This window comes from Elgaria multicarinata, chromosome 18, assembly GCF_023053635.1.
Source record: "Elgaria multicarinata webbii isolate HBS135686 ecotype San Diego chromosome 18, rElgMul1.1.pri, whole genome shotgun sequence".
In the NCBI taxonomy this organism is placed as follows: domain Eukaryota; kingdom Metazoa; phylum Chordata; class Lepidosauria; order Squamata; family Anguidae; genus Elgaria; species Elgaria multicarinata.
In genome coordinates, this window is record NC_086188.1 from 10769168 (window position 1) to 10782029 (window position 12862).

A 12862-nucleotide genomic window follows, 5' to 3' on the forward strand; every position below is an offset into this window, starting at 1 on the left:
CTCTCTGAAGTTTGGATGTCTGTGTTTTTTCAGTTTAGAAGAAGAGAAAAAGGAAAGTAAGGGAGGATATGAGCGAAGGTTTTTTCTCTCTCCCCTGCTTGAAATATTAGAACTCGGCAGTGGTATACTGGAGCCAAGGCTCAGAAGGGCATAATGTTGGCACTTCTTCAATTAGCAGGATCCTGACATCATCTGCCACCCCACCCTCAGAATTCTCTGTCCCCTCTGAGCTTAGCTGCAATCCTCACAGTAGCTGGGGAGGAAATGAATGATTCTAGCAACAATATGTTGTTCATTGTTATTATTGTTGTCCTCCTCGTCCTCTTCCACCTCCTCTTTCTTCATGGATTGCAACTCTCAGGATGGGACTTGCAACCCCACACAGCTGGAGCACACCAGGATGGGGAGGGCTGGGAGGACCATAGCTCAGTGATGGAGCATACCCTGGCATCTGCAAGTAAGGCTAGGAAGGAACCCTCCCTGAAACCCTGGAGAGCAGCTGCTGCCAGTCAGTGTTGACAATATTGGGCTAGATGGACACCATGGTCTGACACAGTATAAGCCACTTTCCAATATTCCTAGCCACACACATAGGCCTTCCATCACTCTCCCCAGTTTTAAACTAATCCATAAATAATGTTGTAGTTGTTGTTGTTTTGAGAGGAATAACATCAGATTTGCAGATGACACAAAATTGGGTGGGATAGCTAATACCCTGGAAGACAGAAACAAACTTCAAAGTGATCTTGATAGGCTGGAGTGGTGGGCTAAAAACAGCAGAATGAAATTTAATAGGGATAAATGCCAAGTTCTACATTTAGGGAATAGAAACCAAAGGCACAGTTACAAGATGGGGGACACTTGGCTCAGCAATACTACAAATGAGAAAGATCTTGGAATTGTTGTAGATCGCAAGCTGAATATGAGCCAACAGTGCGATATGGCTGCAAGAAAGGCAAATGCTATTTTGGGCTGCATTAATAGAAGTATAGCTTCCAAATCATGTGAGGTACTGGTTCGTCTCTATTCGGCCCTGGTTAGGCCTCATCTGGAGTATTGTGTCCAGTTCTGGGCTCCACAATACAAGAAGGACGCAGACAAGCTGGAGCGTGTTCAGAGGAGGGAAACCAGGATGATCAGGGGTCTAGAAACAAAGCCCTATGAAGAGAGACTGAAAGAACTGGCCATGTTTAGCCTAGAGAAGAGAAGATTGAGGGGAGACATGATAGCAGTCTTCAAATACTTAAAAGGTTGTCACACAGAGGAGGGCCAGATCTCTTCTCGATCCTCCCAGAGTGCAGGACACGGAATAACGGGCTCAAGTTAAAGGAAGCCAGATTCCGACTGGACATCAGGAAAAACTTCCTGACTGTTAGAGCAGTGTGACGGTGGAATCAATTACCTAGGGAGGTTGTGGGCTCTCCCACACTAGAGGCCTTCAAGAGGCAGCTGGACAACCATCTGTCAGGGATGCTTTAGGGTGGATTCCTGCATTGAGCAGTGGGTTGGACTCGATGGCCTTGTAGGCCCCTTCCAACTCTGCTATTCTATGATTCTATGATCACTCACTGCCCATATTTTGACAAGAAGATGGGAGATCAACAATGCATGCAGCCTCTGGATACCCCTGAGCCTGTTGATATCCCCTTGTATGCCTTGATGGCAGTGTTTTGGTCAGAGAAGGACAGCCCCTCCCACAACTGAGTTTGTTATTAGTATATAGGATCCTGAAATTATTGTGTTTGTGGATAATGGGAGATGTAGCCCAGTACATCTGGAGGACACTAGGTCTCGGCGAATCTGCTCTTCAATAGCAGCACTGGTCTTTCCAGAATTTTCCAGGACATAGTCTGGGCCTTTTTCTGCACAGTGTGAATATTCGGCATGCCGTGCCGAAAGATTAAACAGAAATATAAAGCAGCACTGTGGTTTATTTCCTTTGATGTATGTATCTAGAAGACATTTCCATCTCAGCCTGTATGTCGAAACAAGCGAGGCCCCCCCTGAAGAAATGGGAAAATAAAAATAAATTTAAAAAGACTTGGGTTTTTCTCTCTCTCTCCAGCTACACAAACGACTCTGCAGAACCTGAATGCAGCTCAGGTGCCGGTGCTCAGATTGGTGGGTAGATTCCAAGCAAACCTCATTATCCATCGGGATGTGACTTCCAAGCAGAAAAGCATACAGTGCCTTGTTAAGTCAGACACGTTGTATTTGTATCACATCTCATTCCAGGAGTTCAGTTGGGGCACGGAAATGGATGTTTTGCAAAATAAAAAGAGGACTGAGGAGACCACTTGTAATGCTCTGAATGCCAACTCCGTTGATTTGGTAATTAGGAACGTTGCTTTTCCCCATTGGCTGATTGTTCATCCATTCCCTTGGTCCTCTTCCTTCTCTCTCTATTATTACTTTTGCATTATCAGGCCAAAAGGGGTTTCTTCCCCCACCCCTCAGTCTTGAAGGTTGGAAACTTTAAAACTGGGACCACACAACATCCCACAATCTTTGTGTTCCTCTGTGTCTTGATGGAGCTGGTTAAATTTACCATACATGGTCCACTTTCCCATACAGTTAGATCCAGGGTTGTGTAACAATTTGTGGAAAAACAGCCCTGTAACACCTCCCTGCCCCAGCTTTTTCGGTGGAGAAAAGTGGCATTGACTATGATCAAGAGGCAGATTTCACCATTCCTTGAGCCTCATTGCAATCAATGGAACGCAACTGTGTTTACCTATATGTGATGGATGGAAGTTTATTAGAAGATTCTTTCAGCAAAACGTCCTTGGAAGAAGCTATTTTGAATATAGATCCCTTTCTCAAAGCAATACAGCAAGGAGGCTATTCTGCAAAAAAATAAGTAAAGCGTTTCATGCATAACATTGCAACGATAGCATTGTAAGAAGCTTGCTATTGAACCAATTGAACAGGTAGGTAAGAGAGTGGCTTTCCTCAACTGTGTGGGCAGAGCTACCAATTCTTGTGCAACGCTTCAGCTGCCATACTCCATGGGCTCTCAAAACAATCTCTTTTGTGCATTGGTTAATTCAGGATCAGTAGATTCTCAGTTGCTGTAATGGGCAAGCTTGCTTGATTTGCTGCAAGGATTGTGGTATGACTGTTCCCTTACCTCTCGTTCGCAGGAACGTCAGTTCAGATGGCGCCGAAGCACGCAGGAGGCTCCGTGAATGTGATGGATTGGTGGACGCCCTCCTTCACGCTCTGCAGTCCGCAGTGGGCAAGAAAGACACAGACAACAAGGTGGCCGTCCGTCCGATGTCATTTGAAATGAATGTTCGTTGTTTGTAGGGGAATGTTTGGCTTTCCCAAATACGCATCTTCTGATTTGGCAGGAGGTGGGAGGACATGGGATGCATTGAAGGGGACTAATCTCAGCGGTGGGATGAGGTGGAGGAGTTTGAGGTTGTCCTGGAATTTTTTTGTTGGCTTGGAAAACGGTCGTGTTCACAGATGCTTCGATAGCCAGCCCTGCTACAACAGTGGTGTTGAACCTCTTTACTTTGAGGGCTGAATTAAATTTCAGAGAAGCTCTTAGGGGCTGCATTCCAGTGAGGGGTGGGGCTGAAGGCAGAAGGGGTGTGTCCAACTGCAAAAGGGGTGGACCTAAATACCAAAAAATACCAGCATATCACAGCTTAACTCTTATTGCCAATAACTAACCTTCGAAGAGTCATTTCAACGACAATGGTCAGGGGTCTAGAAACAAAGTCCTATGAGGAGAGACTGAAAGAACTGGGCATATTTAGCCTTGAGAAGAGAAGACTGAGGGGAGTCATGATAGCACTCTTCAAATACTTAAAAGGTTGTCACACGGAGGGCCAGGATCTCTTCTCAATCAATGCAGAATAATGGGCTCCAGTTATAGGAAGCCAGATTCTGGCTGGAAAAACTTCCTGACTGTTAGAGCAGTACAACAATGGAAGCAATGACCTAAGGAGGTCATGGGTTCTCCCACACCAGGGGCATTGAAGAGGCACCTGGACAGACATCTGTCAGGGTTGCTTTAATGTGGAATCCTGCATTAAGCAGGAGGTTGGACTCAATGGCCTTATAGGTCCTTTCCAACTCTACTGTTCTATGATTCTGTGATTCAACCTTTAAGAATGGGGAAAACATGACACAAAAGCCAGGAAACCACCCAGTGATTCATGGTCAGGAAAAAGGGGGGGCAGGGGCATGTTCTTCTAGAAAATTCCAGTGACCCAAGTTTAGACCCTATGTGGCCATGAGGCTCAACACCCCAGTGCTAGAGGAAACCATAAATCACTTTCTGTACATTGAAGTACTCTTCATGGTGCATGTCAACATATTTTCTCCCTCTGCTACCCCAAACCCTGGATTTTCAGGGGGTGTTCCCCCCCCATTCCCACCAGCCCCATCCGTCCAGGGTCTCTTGAGGTTATATTTCCCAAGTGTATCTGGAGATGTCGGGGATTGAACCTGAGACCTTCTGCATGCAAAGCAGGGACTCTACCACTGAACAGCAGCCCTTCCCCTAGCTGTTGACTGCTGGGTTGAAGGAGCACATCTCAGCACATGCCGAGTTGCTCTTTTTCCTTCAGCTACCAGGGGTGGCAGAATCCATTTCCGGCAAGCTTACTGTATGGCCTTATGGGGATTTTGGCCATTCTTTCCTGGCTCCTGACAAGCCCCTGGTGAATTATCCTACTCTGTGGTCTCAGGCAGAGGTCTTTCTACCACCTGGGACTCATTAGCTGGAGATTTAATGCAGGGGGACTCATGCATACAAAAAGCAGGCTTTCTGCCACTGAGCTGCAGCACACACACAAAATGGGGGTGGGAATGAGAAAAAATATTTTACCCTAATGATGATGATGATGATGCATCTATTTATTACCCGCCTCTCACTCTGGATCGAGGCGGGGCACGACACCAACACAAAACACCCTAAAATACATTCAATGAATTAAAACATATAAAACTAATACATTATTAAAAGGCAATTTAAAATTCAACTGGGTAAATAATATACCTATTTACTTAAACACACACAAATACACACACACACACACACACACACACACACACACATTCCTTGATGGGGGTGGTGGCTGTTTATTAGGAGGGTGGAATCTGTGTCAGCGTTAGGCCATGTGCTTTACATGCAGAAGACATCAGGTTCAATCTTTGGTATCTCCAGTTAAAAAGGACATAAGAGTCCTACTGGATTAGACCACGGGTCCATCTAGCCCACCATCTTGTTCACACAGTGGCCCACCAGCTGCCCAGGGAAGCCCAGAAGCAGGAGCTGAATGCAACAGCACCCTCATGCCCATGTTCCTCTGCAATTGGTGTACAGAGGCCTACTGCCTCCGAAACTGGAGGTAGCACAGAGCCATCAGGACTAGTAGCCATGGATAGTCTTCTCTTCTGGGAATTTGTCTAACCCTCTTTTAAAGGCTGTCTTTGACACCCCGCTTCCTGGAGCCAGGGAGCCGTAGCTCAGTTGTAGTGCCTATAGATGTTGTATGCAGAAGACTCTAAATTCTATCCCCACCATCTCCTGTTAAAAATGAACCGATAGTCATGGAGAAAGACTTCTGCCTGAAACCCTGGAGAGCTGTTGTCAGTTGTTGAAGTAGACCAATATTCTCCAACCTGGTGTCCACCAAATGTGTTGGACTTTGATGACCATCACTCCTAGCTGACATCATTGTTGTTTTTATCCCTTACTCTGTGGTGCAAGATATGTTATTACAAGCGTTGATGGCTTTTCCTTTTTTCCCCCCTTTGCTTGTTTTGGTAACTGCCTTGCCACAGTCTGTGGAAAATTGTGTGTGCATCATGAGAAACCTCTCATACCACGTCCACAAAGAAGTCCCGGGGGCGGACAAGTTCCAGGAACTAGAAGCCAACCAGCTTGGAGGCCTGGGAGGGACTCAAAAGAAGAAGAAAGACGATGCAGGCTGCTTTGGTGGGAAGAAGGCCAAAGGTGGGTATGTGGCACTGTGGCAGAGGCCTCAAAGGAGATGTTCTATGCTCTGTTGGTACAAGACAGCTTGTCCATGGACAATTTGTGGCCCAGACTTGTGCTGGATCCTGGCGTGTGCCCAGGTCTGCTTCTGTATGTTGCATTCTTAACCCCCCCCCCCCCGATTCTTCTACATTCCCAAGATCAGCACGACCAGTGCAAGCATAGTTACGTGATAAAGGAGTCCCTGTGCATGCATCCCTAATCACACATTACCATTACCGCATGCGCTGCCAGTCCCTACCATGAGTCAAGAAGTCCCTGGTATAAAGAATAATCTCATCTTGGCTCTGGGCTGGCCACATAGTCCAGGGAGGGGCAGTTTGTGACCTTCCAGATATTTTGGCCTACAACTCCCATTATGCTTTACCATTGGCTATGTTGGCTAGGGAGTTGTGGGCCAAAACATTTGGTAAGTGCAGTTTTGGGGTACAGTCGTAGGCCAAGCCATCTGGAGGGCCACAACTTGCCCACTCATAACCTAGTCGGAAGCCGCCATCTTCAACACTGGGACCTATCATGAAAAGTTGTCATGAGAATAGCTGAGCCAATGGAGAGGCTTGAAACAAAAGCAGTAGCAAAAACAAAGCAAGTCTCTTTGAGTTTCCAACTGACCTGGAGCACAGAGCTAAAAGTGTGTAGGGGGAGGTTTTGACATTGTCCATTAACTCCTTTTATGATTTCAAGCTGATGTCCCTGTATACCGGTGGTGGGATGTCCCTGTATACCGGTGGTGGGATGCCCAGTGGTGAGAGAACATAACCAGGAGGGTGCTATTGTGCTCATATCCTGCCTTTGGGCTTCCCACAGGCATTTGGTTGACTCCTGTGCGAAGAGAATGCTGGACTAGACAGACCTTTGGTCTTCTTGCGCTTTTGTGTTCTCTCCGCTGCATAAAAGTTTTCCGGAAGAAAGGCTCTTAATCGCTCACATTTCTATGCAAACATGGGCTGTCTCTACTTTAATCTAAGACATAAAGAGAAACTACCTTGTCACGGTTAAGTTTCTTCAAACTGTAAATGACGGTTGAGCAGCTTTTAATTGTCCATCACTTTTAACCTCTCCCTCTCGGGCAGGAGCGTGTGACAAATGTGTTGTACTGTAAAAGGAGATGAACCAAGTGCCACCTTCTTCTTCTCTTCTTCCTTCCTTCCTTTGAGAAGGCTCGTTTTTCTTTCATGTACATCCACGCAACTTTATGCATTTGGTTTTTTATTTTATTTTTATGTCCCCTTAGAGAAATCTGGATCAAATTAAAAAATAATAGGCAACATTTTCAAAATCTCCGTACAAGTACTCTCTAGTGTTAATTCCTGCTAAATTCCCTTCTGGGTTAAACCTCTGAGCAGAGATTGTGTCAAGAGCCTTGAGTCTCCAGCCTAGAACCTTGCCGTATTTCTTACCTAGCCACCTACTTTGCTGTGAAAACCAGCTTCAAGCATCCCTGACCTTCCTTGTTTTGAGCCCTAGAGAGACATCTTGCTGATCAGCTCATTGCTTTCTGCACCATCATCGCTTCACCCATGTAGCCAAGTGCCTCTCCTACTGTATGGGCAGCATTTTTCCATGTCATTATGTAATGTAAATGGAGGTGGGTCATGATTGCCTACTCAGATTCAAGAGCATTTCTCTCCTCCAGGGGTGAGGAATCTCCGGCCCGTGGGCCAAATCCAGCTCACAGAGGTTCTAAATCTGGCTTGTGGAGGTTTTGGCACCCTCATAGGTCCTGCCACCTCCCCTTCCCAAGCTCCTCCTCCTCTCAAAGCCCCACCCTCTGTCCTGAAGGCTACCAGGCACTTGGGGAGAAGGCAGAGCTGAGGAATATCCATGTTATCTCCCATTTGTTGTCTGTAAGCCCCCAGCTCTGCCTACCAAGAGAAGCCCTGGTCACAAATTACCCTCCCAACTCATGTAAGCTACAGCAGGATGCACCTGCTGGCCCCGCCCACCCAATCAACCCGTCCCCCAATATCCACGCATATAGCATGGACATCTGTCGAGGGGTGTCCATACACATGACCTGTTGCTCACACGTGGACGTCCTTTGCCGACATCCATGCCCAGTGCGTGGACACTGGGGGCAGGGTTAGCAGTGGGGTGCACAAAGTTGTGGGGCAATGCAGCAGCAGGAAATGTGATGTTGCAGGCAGGGCCAGCAACAGCATTCTGGCTATGGCCTCCATGCATAGGGAGGCAATTTGTGAATAGGACTAGAACGTAGAGCAGTGTTTTTAACTTTTGAACCAGAAATTATCTCTGTCTGCTCTTGAACGGGCTCCTCTTACTCAGATTAAGCCAGCAGTGTGTCCTAAGTCCAGCTCATGTTGCATTTATAGAAAGTGTTGGTTTAGATAGTTGGTTTGCAGGATAGCTTTGCATTGCAGGGACGGCATTACAGAACTCTGAAGATAGAACAATGGTTTGTTTTTGCATCTTTGTTTGATTTGCTAGTCCAGCTTTCCCCCACCTAGTGCCCTTCCAGATGTGTTGGACTACAGTCCCTACCATCCTCAGCCAGTAATGACCATGTTGGCTGGGGGGTGATGGGAACTGTAGTCCAACACAAAGGCTCTAGCTGGAGAAAGCTGTGTTAGTCTTTCAAGCACAGCCGTGACTTGGCTGCTTTTTCTGCAGCTGACTAACCCGGCTGCCCTATGGAAACTGTCCCTGTATGGAAACAGATTTCGATTTGAAGGGCGCAACCAATTAGGAACCTTTATTTGAAGCCTGCAAGAAGCTTGAATCGATATGGGAAAAGAAAGGGATGAACCCAAGGCTTTGGATAGGGTGAGGAGGATGGAAGCACCAGTAATCCGACACCCCCGGAATCTTTGCACACCTGTTTGACAAGTGTTGTTCGAAAGAGACAATAGAGTGCCGTGGTTTGCATTGTCCACCTCATCAGGGCTGGTCTTTGTAATGTTACACGCTTTTAGCCTAATCCACGTTGAACAGGCCCGATGCCTTCCTTGCTTCCGGAATGTAACAGAATACAGGTCTGTCTGTTTTGAACACTGATGTATTTCTGTCATTCCTGCCGCCCCCCCCCCCCGCCACCCCATCACACTCAGCCTTTGTAAGCAGCTGCTCTTCTGAACATAGAGCCTTGAGCAACTGCAACTCTTATCTGCCACGTGAGTGCGAATCCTTCCTGTACAGTTCCAAGGACACATATCCAAGCACACTTGTGTCGAAGAATGAAGAACCTGGTGTTGTTTAGCAATTCCTGGAGCATTGGCCCATGTCTGAGTTCGGACTGCAAGTAGGGGGGCTCACATGATAGAATGCCCCTCCACCCAGAGATATCCCTGCACATGGAAAACTAGCATGTCAACGAAAAAGTTGGCCCAGGATGCTTTTCCTTGACATGCTGCTGCTGTTTTATTTGTTTTTACATGCAGGGACTTATTTATTTATTTATTTACCGCATTTATACACCACTCTGTATCTAAACAGATTCCAGAGTGGTGAACAATAAAAGATAAAATGATAAAGAGATAAAAGAAATAACAACCTGTATTAAAATTGTTATTTTTTAAAAAAACAGTATACCGATAAAAACCTTGGCTAGTCAGTTAAGGAAAGCTTCATGGAATAAAGATGTTTTCAGGAGGCACCGGAAATAACAGTGTTGGCACCTGCTTGACCTCCAGAGGCAGGCAGAATGGGGGGTGTAAGGGTTCCTTCCATGTCCTGGACCTCCTGAGACACCCCTTAAGGATCTCTGCCTTCTTAAGAGCCCCACCTTCTTCCTTTTACCTTCCCCTTACCCATAATGTGAGGTTTGTTTGTTTATTACATTTTTATACTGCCCAATAGCCGAAGCTCTCTGGGCAGTTCACATGCTCTCTGGGCGGTAGACATGGGTTGAGTGTCACTCCAGACACTATAGTTTTAACCCAACAGTTAACTAGTAAAGAAAAACAACCAAATTACAATAAAGGTATTTAGCCAATAGAGCTGAGCGATATAAAAAGCATTAAAAGAAAAAAAAAGTTGCAAAAACACAAGTTCTTTTACCCTAAGCTGCACCTGCTTCTTCAAGCTGCACCTTTCTGCTCCTTCCTTATGGTCTGGCCTTTCTCTGGCTCTCGTCTGCCTCGCTCTCTCACACTTTTATATCCTCCTCCTCCAAAACAGAAAGTGCTGTGGTTCGAAATCTGTTCTGTGAAAAACTCTGCTTCTGGTGTGATTGTTCATCTGTTTTTTCTTCCTCTTGAAACCCTTTTATTCGTTTTTCTTTCTTTCTTTCTTTTTCCTTTGCCTGCTTTTCTGGTATTAGAGGAGTGGTTCAATCAAGGTGAGTCTTTCTCTTTTTTTTCCCTTTTTCCATGTATCTTTTCTGCCATTGCTACACTTTCCTCTGACTTGGGGGTTTGGGGAGAGGTTGACCCCCTCATTGTGTCCTTCCCTGCATCCCTTCCATGCTTGTGCACCTCCATCACCGTAGATTGCAAAATTACTATGGTGAACTCGGGCTGAGTTTGGGCTACTCTTTGAGTGCATAGGGACATAGGAAGCTGTCTTGTACATAATCAGTCCATCTAACCCAGTATTGTCAACACTGACCGGCATCAGATCTCCAGGATTTCAGGCAGGATTATTTCCTAGCCCTGGAGGTGTCAGGGATTGAACCTGGAACCTTATGCATGCAAAACTGGTGATCTATCCACTGAGCTATGGCCCCTCCCCTAGACCCTAGCTCAGTGGTAGAGCTTCGATTAGAGATGGAGGTGAAGGAAGGGTCCATTCTCCAAACAGCTCTGCATGTAATGTAGTGTAATGAACCATGCTGAATCTTCTTGTGCCTCTGGAATAGCTTGGAAAGGAAGGACCCTTGCATCACCCCTTCGGGTGATATCTATGTTCTGCCAATGAAATCTCAACTCACCTGTTCCCCAAAAAGGAATGTCTATGGGCACCATGTACTACTCCAGAAGTGCAATGAAAGGCAATTTACTTGTACATCCTTTCCCCATGTTTTCAGGTCATGCACAAGCATCCAGTATTTGTTTACTTTTGTGCACGTGAACATTCCTAGTGCAACTGTGAAAATCTACTAATAAGTCTGTAGTAGTGGTACAACTCGATTATAAGAGGGAACATGCAGTGGTATGTTTCTTGGGGGATGGGTAGCTTTCTGTTGTGGTTTAATGCATAGAAATTGCCCTGCCTGATCTCAGCTCTGAGCTCTCAGGGAAATGGTTTATAGTTGCAGTACCTCTTAGCCATATGAAGTCATGGCCAGCAAGGTCCAGACTTGGTGAGTTGAGCACAATCAGGCAAAGCTGATCAGGACCTTGGACAGATCACTAGCTGAAGGCTTCTCACCAAGAACAAGGAGAACTGTTGCTTCAGCGGGGCACAAAAGCCTTCTGAGACCATATAAAGGTGGTGACCTGGCAGTGCTGTTGGTTCCTCTCTTGCTGAGAAGCTACCTAGAATCTTAGAGCCATCAGGTTAGAGGGGAATCTTAGGTAGCCATGAGGAGGAAGTTGCCTTAGAGGTGTTTTTCTTTTTTCTTTTGCACGTTTTAAGATGGGAGTGTCAACTTATGGCCCTCCAAATGTTTTGGCCTACACCTCCCATCAGCCCTCATTATCAGTGTTAAGGAATGATGGAATTTGTAGGCCATAACATCTAGAGGGCCACATATTGTCTGCCCTTGGCTTAAGTTGTGTGTGTGTGTGGGGTGTTCTTTTAAGAGGTAGTGTACAGTACTTTACTCCTAATTCTTTATCACTGGTTGTCAACGGAGGACAATAGTTCATATGCTGAGAGCGGGAATGTATTTAATGGCCTCTTGTTTGAGAAAAGATGGAGTTAAAGGAGCTTTTAATTTCACAGCTTGAGAGATTGCAAAACATTTATTATACAAGCAACTTTCTTGCTGTGCAGCCTTCCTGTCCCCAAGGACGGTGCCGGCCCCAATAGCCAAGTCCCATAAAACAGGCCTTGTCAAGAGTCATCTGAAAAGCTGTCTCTCTTCCGCCAAAGGGGTTCAGCTGCATTTCTTGTCTGAAAATACCTTCTTCCCCTTTGGGATGGGGGCCTGGGTGATGACAGACATCACTGAGGGTGGGGAGGAGGAAGGGAGTGAGTAGAGAAAGGAGAGCACTATCAAGAAAAATCTGATGCGTTAGAACCTCTGGCAGCTGTTTAGTGCCAGAGAGATTGCAGAGCTGTCATTACTGTACTCTGTGGTGGGAGTGGAGCGGGGAGGGGGGGGAGAACAACCTTGGATTTCCCTGTACTTTTATTGAGAAATTCAAAATACCGGCTACTTCTATTTTGAGCCCAACTACTCTTTTCTCCAGTTACTGCACCTCAAGAATTTGCAGACATTTTCAAAGAACGTTCCGTCCTGCGTGCGTTCACATTCGGGGCGCGTTTGCATGATTTGCGAACAAAAAAAAAAATTCCCTTACATCCCTTCGTGGGGACCTGCAGGAACATATTAAGCAGGCAGTGATTCATGGGTAAATTTGAGTTCTCTCTCTCTCTCTCTCTCTCTCTCTTTCTTTCTGGTCATCTTGCTGCCTTCTGGCATGAAACCTTGTCATTTCCTCCGTTCTCAGAAGCGACAAGTCTGAAGACGCTTCTTAGCAAAGCAGTTGGACTTGGCTGTCATCCCAAAATGTGATATACTGTCAAGATGGCTGACATCTTGCCTTCTTCTCTCTGTGTTGTATGTTTTCCCCAAACAGGGCATTGCTGTCTTGTTTGAGTGGCCTAAAAACCCGAAAAATTTGAATGAAGGATTTGAGGAACCCTTGTGGATTCCTATCTTTTGCTCTAGCAAAGTTTTTGTCAGAAGAGTCAACAGAATCGGTCAAGACCTGGGTTGGC

The 12862-nt window shown here is 46.1% G+C and overlaps 1 protein-coding gene across 5 annotated transcripts in view; it reads left to right on the forward strand.

The window, feature by feature from the left end:
• Positions 1-12862, forward strand: part of ARVCF (ARVCF delta catenin family member) — a 356383-nt gene that overhangs the window by 286745 nt on the left and 56776 nt on the right. For all 5 annotated transcript variants that reach the window (XM_063144150.1, XM_063144148.1, XM_063144149.1 and 2 more), the window contains 2 exons: positions 3144-3261; positions 5803-5974. In XM_063144150.1, coding sequence (XP_063000220.1) covers positions 3144-3261; positions 5803-5974 — 290 coding nt within the window. The remainder of the gene's footprint in view (positions 1-3143; positions 3262-5802; positions 5975-12862) is intronic.